Here is a 25200-nt window from a genome sequence, read left to right as displayed (position 1 = left end):
TCTTTTTAATCCCTGGTTTCAAGATGAAAGACCTAAAGCTCAGAGATAAAAGAAAAATAAAACTTTAATCCCATTATGCACGATTAGTTTATTCCTTCAAGCCAAAAATACATCTCCCTTGTCCTAAAGATATATTCTTTAACTTGTTACTCCCACAAGAGCTCATTCTCTCTCTCTTCCTTGACTTTAGCCAACATCTAGAATTCTCTGGGGTGCCCATCCCCTCTTGCAGTCTGGGTGCCTCTCACAGCAGTGATACAGAAAGCCATTTCCTTGCTCCACAACTAACCCAAATTATGATTTTCTTTGAACCTTTGACTGCCCTTTGTAAGTCCTGCCTAGTGTAAATCCTCTCCTGCCTTGGTTTCTCTGCACTAGATGGTCTAAGTCTTTCCTGCCTCTTTTCAGGTCTCCTGAGCTATTTTGCTAATTCTTCCTTTGCTGACCTCGTGCAACAGGGCACAGTGCAGCTCCTGCCTCAGCCTGTTTCCTTAGTCCCTGCTGGCGTCCCAGGACCTCCCTTGCCCCAGACTGGAGGCTGTATCCAGGGTAGCCCCCTTCCCCATCCAGGGACCCCTAGCCCTTACCCACCAGTGTTTATCACAAGAGCTTCCCAATCCCTCAAACTTTGCCCCTTCCACAATTGCCTGATGTTGGCCATTTAGTGCTTGTGAACTGAGGCCTCAATTTCCTCCTGTATAACACAAAGAACAAGAACTCAATGATCTCTACAGTCCTTCCTAGGTGTGGCATTCTCGCATAGTTCCTTTGCATAAACACAGAAAATCAAAACATTTCAGCCTGGCATGCAATTCCCCCCACTCTGCCTTCAGACATCTCTCACCCCTGTAATACTCTATAGGTCTCTCAACCTCTCCCTGAAACAAACCCAGAGGTGCTTCTCTGCCAGGAATCTCCCTTCTTTATCTCCATTATTTTCCTGCCAAAGTCCCAGGTCAGCTCCAAAAATCTTCAATCCTCTAAGCAGTTTTCCTGGCTGAAAACCACTTCCCTCCCATAGAACGTAGCACTTTAGATGGTCTACGTAGATGCAGAACCTGGTGAATGCATGCATGATCCCACCTTCTACCTGCAAAGTTCAGGTTTCTCAAACTAGCCAGTCCTAATGGAAACCCCAATAAAAGCTGTGCCCTAAGCTCTCCCCTTGCAGCTGCCTTCTGCTTCTCCGTACCACTGAGGACAGGGAAAGCCTCTCTCCTGAGGGGATTTTTGACAGAGACTTGAAGAAAGTAAAGGAATGCCATTTGAATATCCAGGCAAAGGGAATCAGCAAGTGGAAGGGTCCTGAGGAAGAAGTGAGCTTGACATGAATGCGGACAGCAAGAGAAGCTTGGAGTCTTAAGAGATGAGATTTCTGGTAGCCTTTGACTGCTCAACGGGCTTCCTTTATGACTCAGCTGGTAAAGAAACTGCCTGCAATGAGGGAGACCTGGGTTCGATCCCTGGGTTGGGAAGATCCCCTGGAGAAGGGAAAGGCTACCCATTCCAGTATTCTGGCCTGGAGAATTCCATGGACTATATAGTCCATGTGGTCGCAAAGAGTTGGACACGACTAAGCGACTTTCACTTCACTTCACTGTTCCAGAGAGTCTATGCCCTTTACCACATAGCCCCAGCCATCCTAAAATATACTTATGCTAGGGATTTGTCCCCAGATTTCCTTTCATCATGACTTATCTTCTAGTATCCTATCCCAGAAAGCAAAAATTTCCTGCTTTTTCCTAGTAATTAGTAATGTAGCTCCTTCCTAAAATGTAAGGTAGTGAGGACACAGACTTAGTGTTACCCACTGATGTATATTCATCTCCTTTTTCAGGGCTAGAAACCAAGTAGGCCCTCAATAAATGTTTATTATATGTATGAACTGGAAAACCTAGCCATGTGACAAGGTAATGAGACAGCTAACCCTCTTGAAGGCAGGAGATTTAAGTTCTCAACATTTTGACACAAAGCAATAAGGAGATGACCTCTAAATATCACTACCTCTGAGCCTCAGTTTCCATACATATTAAAGTACTGGATGAGAACTGGACCTGGAAAAATCCTGCTGCAGATATGGCCACGCCCATCCATGTGTCGTCATCCCATCCCCAACAGACACTCTAATGGCCCATGGCTCTTTTTCAGTCTAGACAAGACCTTGGAGTATTTTCTAACCCTATGTTCTTAGCAGCCTCTGCCAACTGGTCAGAGATGATCCTTACAATGAACCCAATCTGCCCTCCCTCATAAGGTTCCATTTAGCTTTAACATCCTATGATTCACACCTAAGCACGTCCTTTTCTTTAGCCACACGGAGGCATACATTACTGCAAACTCAACCAGTCCTGTACTCCAGCAAATCACACTGCTCAGGGTCAGGTGAGCCCTGCTCGCTCTCTAACAAGGTGCTTCTAAAGCAGAGGCAGAAGACTGGTAGTGCTTGCTTTAATTCTAACAAATATTATTCACCAAAAAAAATTAAGGCAATGCTAACTTTTTCATAACCTCCTAAAGGCTGCTAGGGTGGATGCTCTGAGTAAGCTGAGTATTGTGGTTCCCCTCAAATCCTTTCCCATTAGGGATTCATAAACACTCCATTTATAAATACACAAGCCCTAAGGCTGGCAACCAGAATGGCCAGTCTTTGAGTTTTTAAATCACTCTAGATCTTCTGGCCAATCAGAGCGAGTTGCTGAGGTCCTTGATTTATGGTCTACTGGACCCTGAAACCTCTGGCCTGACCCCTCCTAGGGTATCCATTCCTGACCTGTCCCTGACCTCTCTTTCTGTGCCTTAAGTTTTCTTGCTTTTCATGTGACTTGGATGCTCCTCTTTCTTATAACGTGTATTCACCTCTCAGAATATGTCATCTTTCAGCCACTCCAGGTAACAAGCTCAGTCCAATCCATCGTGGCCTCATTCACGTCCATGACAATGGCATTTCTGCTAACAGAAATACACAAATGATCTAGATACAGAGCAGGACCATGAAGGACCCTAAAGTCATATGGAGAAACATGGAAGACTGACACACCTCTTTGTCTCAACCTCCTCCCAGTGGTTTCACTGAGGAAAGTTTTTTAATGGCACAAACCCATAAGGACAGAGAAAACTAGAGAAGAATCAGCAGCAGAAAAGTCAGCAAAAAATGAATGAACAACAGCCATTCTATTCAGCCAAAGAATATGAGCTAAAATAAAAATGTATTACATGGGCCCTGTATCAGGGGACTTACAAACATTATGGAAAAACGTCTTCAACTCTATGTTCTAAAAAGTTACTAAAACCTTGATCAGATACTTGTTATCAAAACAACTTCCTTTTCACCTGTTCTACCAAAATGTCTCCATGTCATAATCAATGACTATGTACTTTTCTTCTAACTCGGTTTATCACAGTGATGGTGTCTTGGGTGCCTGAAGAGCTCTAAACCCCTATAAACTCCAGGGACCCACTGCCAAGGTCACCCCAAATGAACACACGATGGAAATGAAAATGGTGTGGTTGCCATGCAAGCACTGCTCCAAGGCAAGTCACAACCCTCCAACCCTTCACACAAAATCACCATCCTAAACCCTTCTCCCTTCTGTACAAATTTTGATGTGATTACTGGGACCTCAGCCACTGATTCTTACTCATTATTCTGCCTCAAAATAGAATCCCTCCCTCTCTTCAAAATAATTCTCACACTCACACTGATGATAGATTTAGACTGCAGCTCTAAAGAAAAGAATTTTAAATAATATATGTCATAGAGTTTTGTATGATGTTCATTACACAGTTGCCCCTCAGTAAGTGATGTGTAATGTTTTTATTCTCACTAGGGCAAAGGCTTATTTTATTTCCACATGGACATGAGTATCAAAAATAACTTTGCTAAGGACAAGATTTTCCTCAAAAAAATAGCTTAAAATTGTCTCATACGCTTAAATAAATTTTGATTCAATTGAGGTCCTCTTAATTCTGGTTGACTTCCCTGGTGGCTCAGACGGTAAAGTGTCTGTCTACAATGCGGGAGACCCAGGTTCGATCCCTGGGTCGGGAAGATCCCCTGGAGAAGGAAATGGCAATCCACTCCAGTATTATTGCCTGGAAAATCCCATGGACAGAAGAGCCTGGTAGGCTACAGTCCATGGGGTCGCAAAGAGTCGGACACGACTGAGCGACTTCACTTTCACTTTCACATTTCTGGTTGTTAGCACAGAGAAAAGATAAAAAAGTTATAACAACAAGAGTTACTAATCAACTGCCTTATCAGAGCAGAATATCTGATTTTTAAGGCAAATGAAGTGTTCATGGTACCAACAAGGATGAGTTCTATGCAAAATGTGCTCCGATAGAAAAGACAAATCATTCTCAATCCTGGCTGCACATAAAACAATTCAAACAATTAATTTAGAATTCCTTGAAATGGATCCCAGCATCAGAGTATTTTTAAGAGCCCTTTAGAATACAGCCAGAATGAAAATCTACCAACCACAGGCTTTTTTTTTTTTTTTAAGTGATCTGTTGGAAGGAGGAAAGAATTGACTTATTTAAATATTTGAAATGTCTTCCAAATTACCTGAGTCTCAGCATAATTGCTGCTAAATCACTTTGTGAAAAGTGGCCGAAAACCTGGAGGCAATCAAGAAAGATGTCCTTCAGAAGGCAGATGGAGAAATAGACTGTGGTACATCCAGACAATGGAAAATTACTCAGCACTAAAAAGAAATGAAGTATCAAGCCATGAAAAAATAAGGAGGTATCTTAAATGCATATTACTAAGTGAGAGAAGCTAATCTAAAAGGCCACTTACTGCATGATTCTAATATATGATATTCTGTAAAAGGTAAAACTATGGAGACAGGAAAAGATTAGTGGTTGCCAGAAGGAAGAGAAGAACAGGCAGAGCACAGAGGATTTTTAGGCAGCGAAACTACTTCACATGATACTATAATCATGGGTACATGTCATTACACATTTTTCCAAAACCATAAAATATACAGCACCAAGAATGATCCCTGATGTAAGCTACAGACTTTGGAAAATAATGACATGTCAATGTAGGTTCATCAAGTGTAACAAATGTACCACTCTGGTGGGGATGTTGATAATGTTAATAATGGAGGAGAATATGCATGGTGAGGGGAGAGGGTATGTGAGGAATATATGTACCTTCCACTCAATTTTGCTGAGACCCTAAAACTGCTCTTAAAAAATAAAGTCTACAGGACTTCACTAGTAGTCCAGTGGTTGGGAATCCACTTGTCAATGCAGGGGACATGGATTGGATCCCTGGCCTGGGAACTAAGATTGCACGTATCTCAGGGCAAATGAGCCCACGTGCACCACAACTACAGAAGCCTGTGTGCCCTGGAGCCCTGCTCAGCCAACAAGAGAAGCCACTGCAATGAGAAGCCCTTGCACTTCAATTAGAGAGCAGCCCCACTTGCCACAAGCAGAGAAAGCCCTAGCACAGCACAGCCAAAAGTAAATAAATAAATAAATAAATAATTTAAATAATAATGTACTTTAAAAATAAAAACTATTTTTTAAAACAGGAAGCAGAAAGAAACCAACAGTCTGATGCAAGAGCCTTTGGGTCAAAGTCGTGAAGACTAGATCCTAGGAAGTACCAGGATGCCCCAGGCATAGCTGCCTCATTATCTGAGCCCAAAAGAAGCAGTGAGTCTGCAGTTGAAGAAGTAAGTAGACTAAGGCTCCAAACATGAGATGGAGCAGAAGCAACAAGAAATCTGGAAGTGGAGCAGAAGCCAATCTGACAGCAAGGCATGAGATGCAGAGACAGTAGTCACCAGATGACCCTAGGGGACACCACATGCAGCCACAGCTTCTCTTTACCTGCAGCCTGAGCCCTCCTGCCGGAAGGCCCACTTCAGATACCAGTGTGTCAAGCAGATACTACCGCCATGGGGGTTACTTTTAATTGCTATGTGTCGGCTGTGTTTCTAACAGGCACAGAGGACAAAGATACTTGCTCACCTCCTTTTGAGGTATGGACGTGTGATCTGATCTGGCCAGTAAGATGTGAATAAAAGTGAGCAGGTGCTTCCGATGGAAGCTTTCAAAGCCATTACACACTTCACCATGCCTCAGTCACTAACTAAGGATGCCTCGTGTTAGAGCAAAACTTAAACACTTTTGTATTAAATCACAGTTGGAGTTTGGTTATTATTGTGACACAAATTGTGTATGTGTGATGCTCAGCTGCTCAGTTGTGTCTGACTCTTTTGCGACCGCATGGACTATAGCCCACCAGGCTCCTTTCTCCATGGGATTTTCCAGACAAGAATACTAGATCAGATTGCTGTTTCTTCCTCCAGGGGATCTTCCCGACCCAGGGACCAAACCTGGGTCTTTTGTGGCTCCTGCATTGGCAGGTGGATTATTTATCACTGCGCCACCTGGAAAGCCCAGCATAACTAGTGTCTATTGATTCATAGTTGAGAAACCTCAGCACAACTGACACTCGGCACTGGATACAGCTGTATTGCGGAGGGTGCTGAGCAGCTTCCCTGACACCCTTTCCCTAGCTGTGACAATCCATAATGTCTCCAGCTGGTATGATTCCACTTAACGGGAGTACCTCAAGTGGTCAGACTCAGAGAGGCAGAAAGTAAGATGGCGGTTTCCAGGGGATGGAGAGAGGCAAGGGACGGAGAGTCACTGTTTAACGGATGCAGAGTTCCAGTTTCACAAGATGGAAATAGTTCTGGAGCTGGATGATGCTGATGGGAGCACAACAGTGTGAATGTACTTTAAGCCACTAAACTGTACACTTAAAAAATGGTCAAAATGATACATTCTATGTTATGTATATGTTTTACCACAATTTTTTTTTAAATGGGGGGGAAAATGTCTCCAGATGTTGCCATATGTCCCTGGGAGGACAAAAATCACCTCTGGTTGAGAACCACTGATGGCTGTAGGGGCACCTCACTGAAATGTCTGTACAAAAACACAAGACTAGGGCTGGGCTCTGTTTTACACCACTAAGGGCTAGAATTTCTCTTCCAACGGTTTTTATCTGCTCTGATTTTCAGCCAGGATCTGCACAACGATCCAGAAAAGGCTCCTCCTTGTGGATCCAGAACCGACGTGATAGAAATAAGCCTGGTAGAGATTCTTTCACTGGTTTAAGCTTCCTGTTCATTTGATAAACCCTAGGGATTTTATGTGGACTAAATATTCCTAAAAGTTACTGGTTCCTCACAGACTCTAATAGGCAAAGGGATTTTGAAACAAAAGAATGGAGGGGGGGGGGTGGGTCACCAAGTAAGGTGTGTGAGTCTGTCATTTAGAAGTGCTCCTGGGTTTCCCTTCTTGAGTTCACATTGAGGAGCAGTCCTCAAGTCTGAGAATAAATTATGGCCAACACAGGGGTCCAATTGGCAATTGGCTCTGCTCTCCATGAACTGAATTCTATCTGACATTGAAGCAGCAGAGGGCTCTTTCCATTCACCTGCACCACACCACCCTGCCTGACTACCTTGGTGAATTCTCTTTGTATCTCAGCATTGGGGCTACATCCTTACTCCTCCATCCTTTTCCATAAGAACTTCTCCACATTGCCACAGTCTAGGGCCATGACATACAGGGCAACCACAGTGCCAGGGGAAGACTTCATCTCAAAGTCAGGGGCCAGAACCCTACATGGCAGGGCTTCTCTCTCTCTGGCCTTCACGGACACTTTCCAGGTTCAAGCTGAAACTGCTCCCCCAAAGCTCTCTAATAAGCATGAACAGATTACCCTCCCCTTCTTGGTTCCCATGGCCAGAATCCTTAACTAATTCTCTACCCACAAAGTAAGGCTAGTTTCACAAGCTGTTGTTTCAGCTGCTCACTCAACACCTGCTCCTGACTTGCTTACTGAACACCTCCAGCAAGCAAGGAGCCGCAGCACTGCCACACTGCACCCCGCGCAGCTCTCTGCCCCCTCCAGCCTCAAACACACCTGCGTCTGCACACACCTACCGTCTCACCCCACTCCCTCTCACAAGGCTGCCCACCACTGATCCGTCCACCTGTGCTCCAGACTCCAGACCCTTGGGAGCCTGCACCATCAATTCCTTGCACTCACTCAGGAATCTAACCTTCCATCCTCAGGGCTACTTCATTTATTCAACAGAGCAACACGCTTAAGCCTCTCCCACCTAGGGAAAAAAAACCCTCCTTTATCCCTGTGTCCTCCAGATTTTTAAAAATTGTTTTATTTCATTCATTTTATTAAAGAAATATCGAAGCAATCATAGCAAATATTTAACTATCAACAAAATAGTAAATGACAGAATTTTTAATTCTCAAAATAAAAGAAAAAAAGTTAATTAAGAATGCTTTGACAAGGTGTTCCTAGCTATCTTACATTATTTTTTACAGGAAAAACAACCATTCCATTATTTCCATGGAATACAAAAGCCTCAAAGGACTTTGTCTAAGTTTATGCTAAAGATCAGTGAAACAGTTTCTTCTTCTGAAAGCAAAGTCTACCAATATTTCTTCCTACTTATTAACCCCTGTACTGAGTGGATCAGTGTCCCCCACAAAATTCATGTCTTTCCCAGGAACCTCAGAATGTGATCTTATTTGGAAATAGGGTTGTTACAGATTTAATCAATTAAGGCTCCAGTATGACTGGTGTCTTTATGAGAAGAGGAGAAGAGACAAAGACAGCACACAGGGAGAAGGCTATACGAGAGAGGAGGCACAGATTTGGGTAATGTGTCCACAGGCCAAGAAATACCAAGTATTGCTGGAAGGAAGCATCAGAAGCTAACAGAAAGGCCTGGAACAGATCCTTTCTTAGAGCCTTCAAAGAGAGCATGGCCCTTCTGACATCTGACTGCAGGCTTCTAGCCTCCAGAACTGTGAGAAAATAAATTTCTGTTGTTTTAAGCCACTCAGTTTGAGGCAGTTTGTCATGGCAGCCCTAGGAAACTAGTACACCCCTTAAGTCAGCAGTTTTATTTCTGGCTTCAGGATTACTCTGCATGTGACCTGCTAGAGCCAAATCCAATCTTTATTTTATTTGACTTCCTGAACTTGAGAGAGTCAATTCCTAGGCAGGTTGATAAGAAGTCTGGGGATCCCCAAGGAGAGAAGGGGCTGGGATTCTCAAGGAAGAAGAAAGGACAAACTTTTTTTTCCTCTACATTCCTTAGGATTATATAACAATAATGTATCCTGCTTGAGGAGTCTCTGGAAAAAACCTTCTGGCTAATCCTGTTATTTTAAAATGTAAATTATGGAGTGGGTCTAGTAAGGTCTTTACAACCTCCAGACATCCTTTTGATTCACTGTAATAAGTAATTAAAAAGTATATAACTCCATTGCTAACACTAGCGAGGGGGTACTCTTTCTGCCCCCTTCTGATATCTATGTCAGAGGCTTTCTCTATGCCTTTTATACTTTAATAAAACTATTACACAAAAGCTCTGAGTGATCAAGCCTTGTCTCTGGCCCTAGATTGAATTATTCTCCACCGGAGGCCAAGAATCCTGGCGTCTTTTGTGGTTCAGCAACAACCTTTCGGACTCACGTTGCTCATTTATTCCCTGCTGTTGCTCTTCTGCAGCTGTAACATTGCTGGCCCCTGGTTCTCCTCCACATCCTTCTCAGACCCTCCCTGCCTCCTACATACGCAGCCCCCTCACTGAAGAGCAGTGTCCCTGAGTTCATCCTGTCTCTTCTATTCACTCCCTGCTATGATCTCATCCAAACAGCCCCTCTCCTACGAGTGTGGCCCCCACACACCCCACCTACTCTCCTGAGTTCTAGTTTGGATTTCCTACTGCCTCCTGGCCATTTCCACCTGGCACGCATACAAGCACCTCAAATACCACATGGCTTAGATGGAATCATCATCTAGAACTCCCTTCTCAAACAAACCTGCTTCTCCTCTAGACAGCATGTCCACTCAGGGGTGCAGGTCAAATACTAGCCCTCTTCGTGGTCCCCCACTGCACCCTTCACAGTCATCATCAAGGCCATAGAATGCTGCCTGTGAGGGTTTGGGGACTCCATGCCCTTCTTTCCATACCTGCTGCTGCAGCTCTAGCTCAGGCTCTCACTATCTCTGTGACTAGTGGAAACCCTTACCAAATCCCACTTTAAGGCTGCTTGCTATGTGGCCTTGGGCAAGGTACTTAACCTCTCGGCACCTCAGATTAGATTTCTCATCTGTAAAATGGGGATAATAACAGTACTACCTCACTGGGTTGTTATAAAGATTAAATGAGCTAATATGTTTAAAGTGCTGGAACTGTATCCAGCAGATGGGAAGTGAGCACTGAAGAGTAACCGCTGTTGCTATGGAAACTGCATTCTGCCTCCTTTACTCCCAGCTCCCCATGTACTTTGCTCTCCAGCAACCAGAATCACTCTCTCATCATTCTTTGTGTTCCCCTGGCCCCTGGCCTCCACACACACTGCCTGGAATACCTTACCCTCTCTCTTCTCAGCCCAACAACTAATGAACATGCTTCAAAATGCATCTCCCCTCCACTGGGGTCAGATGTGCTCCTCAGCAGACTCTCATCAGTTCCTCTGTCAGAGCACAGATCATACTGGATCATAACAAACTGCCTCCTGTCTCTCAGTCAGCTCCTCAGGCAAGGACTTTGCCTTATTGATTCTGGTAACGCCAGCACCTGGCACAAAGCAGCTCATCACAGGCTCTGCTGCTGCTGCTAAGTCGCTTCAGTCATGTCCGACCCTGTGCGACCCCATAGTGGCAGCCCACCAGGCTCCCCCGTCCCTGGGATTCTCCAGGCAAGAACACTGGAGTGGGTTGCCATTTCCTTCTCCAATGCATGAAAGTGAAAAGTGAAAGTGAAGTCGCTCAGTCGTATCACAGGCTCTAGAACTACATAATCAGGAGTACAGGGCTGAGCAGAGGGGGGGTAAACCACATCCTAGGTCGCCTAGGACAGTCCAGTTTAGGCAATGGTCCTGACACAATTATTAACAGTGCTCTCAGTTACTTTTAATAGTGCTCCAACATGCATAATAGATCACCACAGGTATTAGAGCCGTGATTCTCACCCTGACACAATGATTCCTTTTGTCTAATGACTATTCTGGAATGCCCTGTGTACCATTCCTTAAATAAAACTGATAATCTGAATAAAATTTCCAAATAACTGATGTAGTGCCCTAAATAGAAGGTAAAGAAGATTTAAAATGAAAGTAGCTCAAAATAAAATTATATGTATTTTGATGTATAAATGCTTGGGGAAATGACTTATCCTTTTGGCCAAGACAGTAACAGAGACCAAAATTATGCTCTCACCAGAAATAACTAAAAAACTGGACAAAAGTCATGAAACAATAGTCTTGAAGACACCGGAATCAAGCAACAAAAGTCTGAATTCCCGTTTGGGGAAACAAATGGGGTTTGTTTCTGGTTTACTGCATTGTGAGGGCTCCCAGGCCACAGCACAGGAAGAGGGATGCAGACAGAGCTCAGAGGTTTCTCTGAGGGCAGAGGACAGAGCTGGGGGTCTGGGAAGGCTGAGGTGGCTAGAATTTCCACAGCAAGGTACTGGGGAGAAAAGCGCTCTACAAAACTGCAGCAAATACTCATCCTCCTATGTATCCAGCACAGTATTGACCAGAGAATCAATGTGAGAGTTACCTGAAACTGGAGAAAGAACCATCCACTAGGGAAAAGCACTGGATGCTCACACGGGGCAACAAATAATGCCTGCTGCCATTAGTTGAAATTGCTATTGCTATTGCTAAGTCACTTCAGTCGTGTCCGACTCTGTGTGACCCCATAGACAGCAGCCCACCAGGCTCCCCCATCCCTGGGATTCTCCAGGCAAGAACACTGGAGTGGGTTGCCATTTCCTTCTCCAATGCATGAAAGTGAAAAGTGAAAGTGAAGTCGCTCAGTCGTGTCCAACTCTCAGCGACCCCATGGACTGCAGCCTTCCAGGCTCCTCCATCCATGGGATTTTCCAGGCAAGAGTACTGGAGTGGGGTGCCATTGCCTCCTCCGAAATGGAAAACCTCAATTCATGAGGCAGGTGTAGAAGACTCAGAGGGGTTTTTGTCTCCGTGGAGCAAAGCAGTCTTACACTAAATGCTGTTCTTATCATTTAATAAAGCAAAATCTATAAAATCAGACTTTTTCCAAGTAGCTTAATGGCATGAGAAACTAAAGCTTAAGAATATTTATAGAAAAAAAAAGATTATAGGAATACAAACCTATCACATATCCAATAATGTAAAACACAATGTCTGTCATCCAATCAAAAATTATCAAGGCTGTCAAGAGGTCAGAAAATATGACACAAAGGTTAATTAAAATCAATCCAAGAAATGACAGACATGACCGAATTATTATACATTTGAACAGTTATTGCAACTGTATTCCACATATTCCAGAAGCTATAGAAAAGACTGGCCATTTTAACCAGAGACATGAAAAATCTAGGAAAAGACTCAAATTACACTTCTAGAGGTGAACATTATCAAGTGTGAGATAAAAAATACACTGGATAGGATTAATGACCCAATTAAACATCACAGGAAAAAATGAAAAATAAATTTTAAAACATAGCAATACAAATTATTCCAAATGAAACACAGAGAAAAAAGGCTAAAATAAATTAATAGAGTAGCAGTGGGCTATGGGACAACTTTGCGTGTGTGTGCTAAGTCACTTCACTTGTGTTGGACACTGTCCCTATGGGCTGCAGCCTGCCAGGCTCTTCAGTCCATGGGATTCTCCAAGCAAGAATACTGGAGTGGGTTGCCATGCCCTCCTCCAGGGCATCTTCCCAACCCAGGGATCAAACCTGTGTCTCTTACGTCCTCCTGCATTGGCAGCCAGGTTCTTCACCACTAGCGCCACCTGGGAAGTCCTCATATTAATGTGAGTTTAGAATCCCTGGGGGGAGAAGGGACAGATAAGTACTTACAGAAATAAAGATTAAGATTTTTCCAAATGTTTAAATAAGACTGTGAACTAGTTACCTGCTTACATTTAAATATGTAGATGATTACCACGACAGCAACAGCTACAAATGTAGACCATTGTAGAAGGGGATTCAAATTCATATACCATGAATGGTTTTCTTTCTTGGGTGGGACTGTCTGATATATTTCTGGATGTTCATTAACTCTAAATCTCACCCCCAAAAATGTCAGTAATGCCTCCCAATCACTGCACACAAAACACAAAAATCCCTCCCTACAATGTGGTGTCACTTCTCTGAGAGCCACTGAGCTACAACAGATCAGGGCCAGAAAACTATGGGCTCCATTTGTATGGCCTGTGAGCAAAAAATAGTTTCACTTTTTTTAAAGATTGTTAAGAGGAAGAGGAGAGAGGAGAAGAAAAGAAAAAGGAAGAGGAGGACAAGTAAAAATAGTAGGAGAAAGAGACGGAAGAGATGAAATAAAGGGAAAGAGATAGATTATAAGTGGCCCACAGAGCAAAAAATAAGATTTCGTTGATCCCTGGTCTAGACTTCAAAGGGAAAAGGATATCACATGGTCCATTTTCATAAGGTGTTTATAACCTAATGGGGAATTTATACATTAGGATTCAGTCTAAGAAGCAGAACCATGACAAGTAATAGGCAATATGGGATTTATTACAAGGATTAGACGATGTGTAACTGTAGGAGCTGGTGAAGAATCCACAGGAGACTGATGCCTTTGTGCCTGGTGGGGGCCAAAGGTCACTGCAGGTAGACAATGCATCTATCTCAAGTGAAGCTACACATGATGCTGGGAAAGAAAGGACGATGGAAACCCACCAGAGCCAACTGGAACCCATGAAAACAAACTAGAGTCCATGTCTTTCTCCCCACCTTCAATATCATTGTTAAGCATGACCTGAAGAAGCTGATGCCCTCTGCCACTGAGCTGCACACATGTGCCATCCTCTACATGTTCTTACAACACCGTGGGTTTACCTTGCATTGGCTCCATTACACAATCCTATAGTTGCCTGCTTCCTTGTCTGTGTCCTCTGCTGGACTCTGAGCCCTGGTGGTAGGGACTCCATCTGTCATCTTCATCATTGTATTATCCTTTGCTTCTAGCACAGTACTTAACAGTAATTGCTCAAGGAATACTTTCTAGATGAATGAATGAAAGATAAACCAACGTATCAAGTGAAAATCAAGCTGAGCAGAAATGAAACAGGTGGTTCATGCAAAGAAAGGCTGCTCCTTTATTCTACAAGTGTGATTTCTAATTTTAGAGGTGTTGTGGTGACTTCATGTTATTTTGCGAGGCTTTGGAGACAGGCAAAAGCAATTCTATTTGAAAACAGGAAGAGTTCGCCAAAGGGTGTGTACTTCACTACACCGGTTCTTGGGAAGTGATGGTGCACGTCCTTGTCCCTCACAGCAGAAGGCTAAGCTAAGTTAGCAGGAGATCTGCACTGGGAACTGTCTGGCAGGAAAGAAACAACATGCCCTATACATCAACCATATAGAGCAGGAATTAAAGAATGTCCACCACGTGAAGACTGTGCAGGACACAAGAAAGAAGGTATTAGGGAAGATGCCACCAATACTTAAGGACACAACACGGTTATTATCATCACTAAATAACAGCTGATATTTAGAGTATTTAACCTGCCAGACTAACCATTCACATGCATTATATCAGGTGATCTTTACAATGAAATCTATAATTATCACCATTGTATAGATGGGGAAATTGAGAGGCTGTTTGTCCAAGACAGCAGAGCTAGTAAGAGACAGAAATGGAATGCAAACCAACACACTTTTCATCCAGAGACCCAATTCCTCACTACCATCTATTCTTGGAAACTAGGTTAGTCCTGAGAAAACTGGAGTCTACATTTTAACAAACAGAAGCTATTCCCTATAGCCGGTATTTAAATGGTTTTAGAAAACATTGGAAATCTATTCCAGGATTAAAGTTTAAAAGCTATTGAACATAAACTATATACATATATTTGTATATACCATGTGATATGGTATGCAATATTATACTGATTAAGTGCTAAATGCAGTGAATTAGGAAATTCAGACAAAAAATACCCAACAACATTATATAAAACACCACCTGCTTACTTAACAGGTATTAATTAACAAAGTGATCTATTAATTAAGGTGTTAGAATACCCAAATCGAGTTTTACCTAAAATCTCTGTTTGTTCTGGGTGAATAATATTTTTTGAACAACAATAATTTGAACAATATTTAGATCCATCTAAACAAATCAGAGCCCAAAATATGTAACACATTTTTACAAACATCGGTATTACAGATACAACAGAATCAAATTAATTTCATGAGATACTAAGATGACTAAAACTTGGTCTCTATCTACATAGGGATTCCAGAGACTGGGAACACCAAAACTTCTACAAAGAACTGCAGAATGAGACAAAAGACAATAAAAGCCCAATTAACAACAGAAGAATGGAAATTGAATTTAGTAGGCATATCATTTTTAGTAAATATATTTCTTAAAGTGAATATTTTCCATTTAGTCTAATTTCTTTCATAAGTCTGTTCAATTTAGACTTATCCTAAAATGAATTTTCTTCTCATGAGCACAGAATTAATGCAATTACCCTATCCCTGATCTCGCTAAATGTCACCACTTTTCATTCTAAAATACAAAACAATATAAAACAATTTGTGGGATGGGGCCTGCAACATGTTGGGTCTTAGTTCCCAGACCAGGGATCAAACCCATGCCCCCTGCATTGGGAGCTCAGAGTCTTAACCACTGGACTGCCAGGGAAGTCCCAAAAACATAAAATTTTGAAACATAAAATGTCTTTGGAACTTCAACTAAAATTTTAAAGGTGTAAAGAGCTTCATTCATGCCAAAATAAGACTAGATTTAAATTTTTAAATGAAGTATTTGATGGGTAATTTTATATTTCTATAAATACATGGGAAATAATTTCATTTTTAAAGTTTTAAGAAAATGTTATATTTACATTTAGGAAAAAAATTACATTTCCCAGACTCATGCTTACCCTAATAATACTTTCTTAACAGTTAGCTCTGCTCTTAAAGGTATCTTAACTAAGCTCTGCCCCTCTGCAAACAGTATTATCATCAATATTTGCTAATATTCAATAGTCCAAATAATCTTATCCCTGGAAATATCTCTAAATATTATAAAAACATTGCTTGTAACCACAAGTTCACAAATTTCAAATTCTTGGAGATAGTCCAGATTCTTCCACAAAAATGCAATTTAAAGAAAAGGAATTGAAGAGATTATATCAAACAAATATAATGTGTAGCCCTTATTTGCATCCAAATTCAGACCAGCCAACTAATCAAAAATTGTTTTGAGAATAGAGGATATTTAAGTATAGCCTGGATAAATTGACACTATTAATGAATTATTTAGATGTGTGGTGATAATGACACTGTGGTAACAACGATGTAATTCTTATCTTTTAGAGAAATTTTCAAAAATATTTGTAGATGGAATGATAAGAGATCTGGGGTTTGATTCAAAATAATTCAGTGGGAAAGGACTGTCAGAGGGTAAATATGAAACAAAACTGGCCTAACAAAGAGATATATAGAGGTTAATTATGTTAATCTCTTTATATGTTTGGAAGCTTCCATTATAGAAAAATTTTAATAAATGAAAAACACAGCTTGAAATATGGTACAATGTCTCTTATACAACAGATACCATGAATAACAATAATACAGTCACCTTAATTTTAAGAACTATTGGTCATAAGCATGGCTTTGAATATAGACATAGTTACTGGTAGCAAAATGACAGTATCTAAAGACATGGAATTAATTTTAATCATGCTTAATTCAATCTCATTGTTCTCTTTGCCTGAACAGAAACTGCTTCACTGTGAGAATAAATCATAACTATCCCCAAATAGACTTAATTACTGATTTTAATAAGCATACCCGCATTCTAAGAACAAGTAAGAAAAGGAAGTTTATAACTAAGTACTTCTTTTATAAGCATTCATTTTAACATATAAACCTTAATTATGTTAAGACAGCTGAGCAGCAGGAAGCCGGTGTTACTGAACTTCAGACTGGGTCTTCAAATCGTTTTCCTTTTCCTACACCTAATTTTCTTGTGGGTTTTTTTTTTTTTTTTTTTTTTTGAGGGGAAGCCAAATTTTGGTATTAATAGCTATCACATATTTAAGTTCTTTACACCTAGTGGTGTATATGAATTTTAAACCCACTTAAATAATATCAGTGCTGATATGAAAACATGACCGTTAAGACTAACCTATTTTTGTAGAAATTACAAGGTGACATTAGCAATTAGAGTAATTTTACCATTCAGACTGGAATCATATATTAACGTGGGAAGACATTTCTGAACATTCTTCCTAAATGCCGGGAGTTGCGGGGATGAGAACTAGAAGTTCTTCACACTTCCAGTAAAATGTGAAGCAGGGTGCAAATTATTAGAAAACGAAATTTGCTCTATCTCCCTCCCCCTGCTGCTGCTGCTAAGTCGCTTCAGTTGTGTCGGACTCTGTGCGACCCCATGGACTGCAGCCTACCAGGCTTCTCCGTCCATGGGATTCTCCAGGCAAGAACACTGGAGTGGGTTGCCATTTCCTTCTCCAATGTGTGAAAGTAAAGTCGCTTAGTCGTGTCTGACTTTTAGCTACCCCATGGACTGCAGCCTACCAGGCTCCTCCATCCATGGGATTTTTGCGGGCAACAGTACTGGAGTGGGGTGCCATTGCCTTCTCCCGCTCCCTCCCCCAGCCTTTGTTAATTCTTACTGTCGTTTGATTCTAATTATCGTAGCGTCCGCTGTACCTCTAGATATTCTACGGTCCGTTATTTCATCCATGTCAAAATGAATGAGAAGGGAGTGTCTGGTTTAGGCAGATGCCTGGTTTAGGAGCTGAGAGAGGTTCCTGAATCATTAGCTACGTTCCCTTGAATAAGCAAGTACCACACACCCACTGTACGCAGGAACCCGGCGAAACTCAAGTTATCGCGGTGCCACGTCGCACCTACGTGGGGCGTGCAGGCCACCAGCAGGCCCCCAGGCTAGCAGCCTTCGACCACCTCGGGGTCCAGTCCGCCCAATCCACAGACGCCCTCCTTCCTTCTCTGCTGGGGCCCCACCTGCACTCCTATTCCAGCCGGCTGGGGGTGACTGAGGGCTAGTCCTTCCTCAGCCCGGAGTCCCCACCCCTCATCGCCTCTTGCCAGGCCGGCCGCGCCCAACAACCTGGGCACATCGGGGTCCCTTCCGCGCTGTCAGGATCCAGCGCCCCCGCGGAGCGCGAGGTGAAGCGCAGGGTCAAGATTCCGAAGAGGAACCGGGGCTTGGCTGGGCAGCGCCAGGCGTACCTCCACCTCCAAGATGGGCGGGCGGCTGGGGAGGAGGCAGCGGCTCCGAGACTGCAGGCGTACGGATGGGGTCCCGTTATCTATATGGAGGGTGCCTGGGTTCCTGGAGATCACAAGGGGAAAGAGCGAAAATCCTGCTGAAGAGGAAAAACTCACTGTAAGGACTCTCGGCTGACTCCTCACTGACGACCTTGGGTTCAACTAAGTCCTCTAGTTTGGCGTGGGCCAGGCATGGCCAGTGCCGGGCCGCGCCTTATCTTCCCTCCGCTCCGCCCAGGCACTTCCTAGCTTCCTAGGGAAACGCAGAGCCCGGGCGCCAGGCTGGGGATGGCACGGCGCGTGTCCCTGGGGGCATCCGGCTCTTGAGGAAAGAAAGGCGCCTCCTGACGCAAGGGGCCAGAGTCCAGGAGCCTGGATGTAGGCTCTAGGACCCGGGTCGCCTCAGCCTCTGAGGCCTCCTCGAGGCCCAGGTATTATAAGGTGACAGACGCCCATGCGGTTAGTAGTTGAGAAACCCGACAGAGCCCCGTAGCACCGCCTAAGGTCCTCGGGCGAGTTTCTTAATTTCTCTAAGTCCAAATTTCTTCTTTATATGACGGAGATTTCATTGTGTCGTCTTCATTGGGTGCTAGGAAGGTTAAAGGGAAATCCATTGCTCCGCAGACGAAGAGCAGGAGATCAGGGTTAGCTACTATTGCTAATAATATTTGTGTTATTATTAGTGGGCTGGACCCAAGGGCTTGCCTGGTGGCTCAGTCAGTAAAGAATCTGCCTGTAATGCAGGAGACTCGGTTTCGATCCCTGGGTCAGGAAGATCCCCTGGAAAAGGAAATGGCAACCCACTCCAGACAGAGGAGCCTGGCGGGCTACAGTCCATAGGGTCGCAGAGTCCGACACGACTTAGCGACTACACCACCACCCCGGGGAAAGTGACTTTTCCTTGTTTTTTTTTCTGCCCTCGCCCTGGTCTCTCTGTGACTTCCAACTCCTCACTGAGCTCCAGCCCTGGGGCTCCACTACCCCGGCAGCTCTGGACGCTTCCAGTCAGTCCTGTCTCAGAAGGGCCCGCGTTCTTGCCCAAGCCTTGGGCCAAGGTCAGCCGCAGGGTGGACAGAAGCCCCGGGCCCGGGAAGAGCCCTGATGCCCCTACAGAGACCCCGGAGCCGGACCTGGAACCAGAGGTGCGGTCTCGCGCTCAGCGCGTTCCAGAACCCGGCCCGGTCGGCTCACCGCGCAGGGCATGGTGCGCCCTCCGCATGTTCCCGCCGCAGGCTGCCCCAGCCCAAGAACTGCGCCGCCACGAGGCCGGCCTAGGTGAGCCAGGCCGCCCAGCTCTGAGGGCTCGGTGTTGTGGGTGGGCCCTCTCTAGCAGCCGCACAGGCGCCGGTCCGGTCGGCGAGCCCAAGAAGGCCCGATCTCTCCGCGCGATCGCGGCGCTTCGTGCAGGTGACCTAAGCGCCACGTTCGATAGGAGAAGAACGTTTAACTTACTCTTCCACAGAATCGAAGATTCGTCGTAGTAATTAGGCAATGAGGGGCCGGCTTGGGCCGGGCTCCGGACTCCGCTGTTCTGGCCTGGGGCCGCGGCCGCGGGAAGGACGTAAGCTCTCATCTCCTGCGGGGCGCGCGGGAGAGACTCCGGTTGGCTCTGGGCTCTTCCGCGGCTGTGCCCCGCGCTCCGACGTTTGTTGCTCGTACAAATTAACGAATGTAGGCCTGGAGAGTTTTCGCACAAGGGGCAGAGGGAAATTGGAATGTGAACGGGTGAGTAGTTAGCGTGAAATAGGTTCCCTTTATATTCTCGCTTGTTTCCAAGCACTTAGGTGACCCCGGACCCGCAAGATTTGCGAAAAGGATCTTAAAGCTGAGGTGATGAGGGCGAGGCAAACTGACTTCAGGATTTGGCAAAGTCTGCGGAGGGAGAAGGGGGAGTAGGGGTTTGGAGGATCGCCTGAAGGTCAAAAACAGGAGCAGACATAGTCAACTGGTGGTGTCTGCCTTGCGGGCGGAGGCTGCAGGTGTTGAGGGGAGGGCGAAATCGGAAGCAGAAACGCGTATGGCGGCTATCAAGGTTGAGCGTGGGAACTTTCCAGAACACCCTCGGAACAAACTGTTGCAAACCGGGAGGAAGTGGAGATCTTAGGTAGAGTGATGGGACGGAAATGAGATGGGGTAAAAACGGTCAATTACACGGCTCTAAAAACGTCTCTCTGTGTGTTCTCTTCCTCCTGGAAAGAGAAATTCACACCTGGGGCAGGGTAGTAGACGAGGGGGAACCAGCTTACATTCACGGAGGAACTTCTTCCAAACCCGCAAGGAACACGATTCTTTTGAAACCTTAGCCCTGCGCAGGACCGCAAGAGCTGCAGGGTCTCTAGAAATTCGCTTTTTCTGGCGAGAGTATTTCTTGATGGACATCTTCGTTTTGTTTGCCTCCCTCCCTGAAACCGAACACAGTGAAACCTTCCTGGTAGCAAAGTCCTTTCAGATTTTTTTTTTTTTAACTTCTTTCTATTCTAAAGAAAGGGAATAGAAGTTTGTAGAAGGTACAGAGTTTTCAAAACTGCAAATATCCAGGATCCGAATGCTTCGTTTGATATTTCCCTTTTCTCTGGGCTCTAGTTTTTAAATTTCTATTTTTAAATTGCCTTTTATTTTTCCTGAATAAACTTTGACCACTACATGTAAGATTCACCTCATATCACCCTTCAGTTTATTTGGGAGAAAAATCAATGCTTTAGAAAGACGGAAAATAAATGGAGAATATATAATTAGATGACTTCCAATTATTTTTTATTTATAGATTTCATAAATACTAAATCCCACATTTTAAAAGCCAGGATTTTTTCAACTTCAAATATTTGCAAGTTTTACAAACCATTTTGAAAATAGATTTGTTTCTTATGTCCATAATGAATATGGATTATAACACTAAATTGTTTAATTGAGAGGAAAGAACTAAGTTTTTAAAAAAGAGTTCTAAATTCCACTTGGAAGGCGAAATAACATAAAATAAACCATGTCGTGTAGTGATTCAGCACTTTATTTAGTCCGTACAGTTAGGTTTAATTTTAATACTGTTCCACGGAAGATGGCACATTAGACACACTGATAGGAAATAAATCCTCTGAAATTAAAATTCTACTCATTACACATCAATTACAGGAAGACATAAAGGGCACAAGCATTCTGCACTGGACTTGGGAATGATACTTGCAGTTCCTAGGGAGTGAAGACGGGGGAAACATGTAGTGCATTGGACGATTTACTTTCTGCTTTTAACACCAGAACAAAACGCCCCACTCACGTTCATAGTTCCTCTGGAAATGTGCAAATCGGAAAAGCCTTGGAAATCAGGACTGGAGGCTGCAAAAGAAATGGCGAGGTGACGCTGACGCCATGCGAACCGAAATTTGTGGTTGCCCGGCTGCAGGATTCTGATACACACAAGCCTACTCCCGGCTGTGCAAAGTGAAGTGCGCCATGGCGAGGACAGGACGACCTCGGATGGCTCCGCCCTCCGGGTTGGCTCCCCGTCCGCCTCACTGAGTCAGCTCCGGGACAGGTGTGGGTGCTATTCGAAAGACCGGTGAGGTCCCCTCTCCGCCCGAAAGGGCGACCAGCGACGTCAGCCTAGAGCCCTCTGCTCCGGACTGACACCCCAGCAGCGCCGCGGTGGCGGACAGGTGACGGCCCAGCAGAGCGCCCTTGCTGGGAGCGCAGCCGCTGGTACAATCCTGCTGCTGCTGCTGCTGCTGCTGCTGCTGCTGCTTCAAAATTGTCCGGGCAGCGGATGCGGCGGCGGCAGCGGATACGTGGAGCAAGGGGGCAGCGGCCTGAGGATGCAACAGGCACGACGAACGCTGCAGCAGGTGGCAGTAACCCCACGGGGTCGAGGGCAGACTCTGCGCGGCGCCTGCACCCGCTCCCGGGACCCCTTGCATGATACTCTCGATGCTGAAGGAGGTGCATCCGCCAGATGGCCGCGACGCCGGCCCCTTGCTGTCTTCCCAAGGCTGGGAGTCTAACGTGGGCTGCAGCGCCGGAAGGGCGCCGGGGGTCCCCAGATCCGCGGCTTGCTCTTTCCTGGGAACCTCAGCGTAGGCCGGGGCGGAGAGCAGCAGGTAGCGGAGTGGGTGAGGATGAAGCAGCGCGCACGGGCGGCTCCCGGGGGTGGAGGCGGGATAGGCTCCAGTGACAGGCTGTGGCGGGGCCGCGGGCCCGAGCAGCATGCCCGGGTAGGGGCCGTGCAGGGCAGCGGGCGCAGCGGGCAGGGGGAAGGGGTGGTGCAGGTGGGCTCCGGGAGGTGGGTGGTGGCGCTTGAAGCGCTTCCTGCGCCGAAGGAAGCTGCCGTTGTCGAACATGTCCTGGGAGGCGGGGTCCAGGCTCCAGTAGTTGCCCTTGCCCGGGTGTCCTGGCTCGCGGGGGATCTTGACGAAGCAGTCATTGAGGGAGAGGTTGTGGCGGATGCTATTCTGCCAGGCGGGGAACTTGCGGCGGTAGTAAGGGAAGCGGCCACTGATGAAGGCACAGATGCCGCTGAGCGTGAGGCGCTTGTGCGGGCTCTGCAGAATGGCCATGGTGATGAGCGCGATGTAAGAGTAGGGGGGCTTCGTCGGCTGCGGGGCGTCCCGAGAGGCTGCTGCAGACTCCGTCGAAACCCCGAACTTGGGGCAGAATTCGGAAGAGTTGCTTGGGCCGCCGCTGCTCTCGGTGCGCTCTCCGGGAAGCGCGCCAGCGACCCGCCGCGCCTCCTGCGGCTGCGGCTGGTGCAGAGGCTCTGGGAACCGCTGACTTCCCTCGGGTTCCTCATCTTCCTCCTCCTCTTCATCTTCCCCTTCTCCCAAGATATCGATCTCACCGTCTTCCCCATCGGAGCCCCGGAAACGGCGCGGAGGTGTGGGGCGAAGGCGCTCAGCTCTAGGCAAGTTCATGGAGGAGCAGGTTCTGCAGATGCCGGGGAGGCAGCGGCCGCTCCACCTGGCTCCGGGCTGGAAGCCTGTGTTGAGTGTTCCAAGAAGCGGAGACGCTCGAGGTCCCCCTTGTAGATGGTGGTCTTTTACGCCGATTTGTCCTTTCCTACACCGTCCGGCAAAGATGCACTTTGCCTTTTATTGAAGTTTCTGGGTCCTTGTGTGATGGACTCTGCCGCCCCTCTTCAGAGCCTTTCTCGCCAGAGCGCCCTTCCCTCCTCCAAACGCAGTGCAGTGATGAGGGTCCTTGGAGCATTACCCGACACAAGAGCCTTCAGTCTCCTCCTTGCACCCACCCGCCAACATGGAAGGCGCTTCACTCAAGATCAGCCGGCCAATGGGGCCTGGAGTTGCATACACTCTGTTAACGCGCTTTGAAAACCTCAAATGAAAAAGCAGGGGCGGGGGGGTGTAGGAAGATATGTACCCAACAATCTAAGGCCACATCCATATTCAAACCTGTCTCTTGAAGGATTAAAAATAAGCAATAAGCGGGAGAAGACACTGAAATGTATACGGTGTTTACCTATAAAAGAATGTGTAACAATAAATGTTTTTGTTTCATGGTTAGTCACCCATTTTCATTGGTGGGTTCTGTCCTCCATAAGAGCTGAAATAAGGAGTTGAAATATTTTTAATGTTCTAACTACACTCCCCAGCTCAAGAGTGAAGTGTGAGAGTGTTGCCTTGTCCCTACTACCTCCTATCTCAGCTTCCCAAAATGTTCTCCATGACTCCAGTTTTCAGAAGACTGAAATATCCTGCCATGAAGTTGTGGAAGTTATGGGTGGAGGGAAAGCAGAAGGGCTAGAGAGAAGTCCCCTTCCAGCAGTGATTCTCAACTTCTTTGAACATTTAACCTCAGTATGAAATATATTTTATACCATGATCTTGCATACAGACTTATACAACTGTGGTAAGTTTCATAAAACAGGTGATCATTGATTTTTTTTTAATGGCCATGACCAACTAAATTGTACCAATTAGTACAAACCCAGTTTGAAATATCTTTTACCAAAATGGCTTGACAATTTCAAAGGATACACCCAGTCTGAGACTCAGTCTTTCTCTTCTTTAAAACAAGAACCAACATTAAGCACTTTTTACTGTAATAATAAATGATAATCTTGAAACTTAAATGAGGCAAAAGAGGGCAGAAGTTTTGGTGTCTTTAACTAAATCACCAGGTCATCATTCCCTACTCACACTGGAGAAACGAGATGACAGAGATGCTCTGTTTCAGTCACTTGCCATCCCTGGGAGTAACATGATTTTTAGATTGGCATCATTTAAATCAGCCCAGAGAATAAAGTAGCAGTGCTCAATGCAACATAATTTAATGTGCATTATGGTAAAATACCAAGCAACAGTATATATTCATAATTTAATACCCCCCTCACCTTCAAAAATTTGAGGAGGCATCTAATAAAAATGCAGAATGAAAGTATTGTACTATGCCACTGAGTGTTACTGATAGACAGTAAATCTTCTATTAGAATTTGAAAAATGACAATTTTCAGCAAGAAATCAGAAGTCGGCTAATATAACCAAAAATAGCTTAAAGGAGTTAGTTTCTTCAGGATAAAATTTTGAAAACAGCTTTCTTACTAGTCTTTTTAAAGTTTTATCCTCTAAGTCTTCTCAGTTGTATGCAGTCTAAACCAGAACAAATAACAGAAGTTTTCAAGCTAACAGATTTGTGCTTGAATCCCAAATTAACCAATTACTACGTGTGTGACCTACTCAGCTAAGCTTCAGGAGGGCTGGGACAGGTGTCTTATTCAACCGTTGATTCCCTGATGCCTCCCCCTCAGCCCCCTGCAGGTAAGGCAATTTTCTCCATCAGCACAGGAATCCGATTACCTGGGAAAGGGAGCATTGTTAGTTTTCCTAGAGTCAACTTC

General features: G+C 45.0%; 1 protein-coding gene across 1 annotated transcript; it reads right to left on the bottom strand.

Annotated features, from left to right (window-relative positions):
* Positions 1-20464: 20464 nt before the first annotated feature.
* Positions 20465-24650, bottom strand: LOC129651571 (forkhead box protein D4-like 1). The gene is made up of 2 exons (XM_055580239.1): positions 22171-24650; positions 20465-22108 (listed from the first exon to the last, which is right to left on the bottom strand). Exons 1-2 carry the CDS (start codon positions 23255-23257, stop codon positions 21957-21959), a joined length of 1239 nt encoding a protein of 412 aa, XP_055436214.1. The 5' UTR covers positions 23258-24650; the 3' UTR covers positions 20465-21956.
* Positions 24651-25200: the final 550 nt, after the last annotated feature.

The sequence above is a fragment of the Bubalus kerabau genome, chromosome 4, assembly GCF_029407905.1.
Source record: "Bubalus kerabau isolate K-KA32 ecotype Philippines breed swamp buffalo chromosome 4, PCC_UOA_SB_1v2, whole genome shotgun sequence".
Classification (NCBI taxonomy): domain Eukaryota; kingdom Metazoa; phylum Chordata; class Mammalia; order Artiodactyla; family Bovidae; genus Bubalus; species Bubalus kerabau.
The sequence above is the reverse complement of the archived record's forward strand: the minus strand, read 5'-3'. Positions and strand labels throughout refer to the sequence as shown.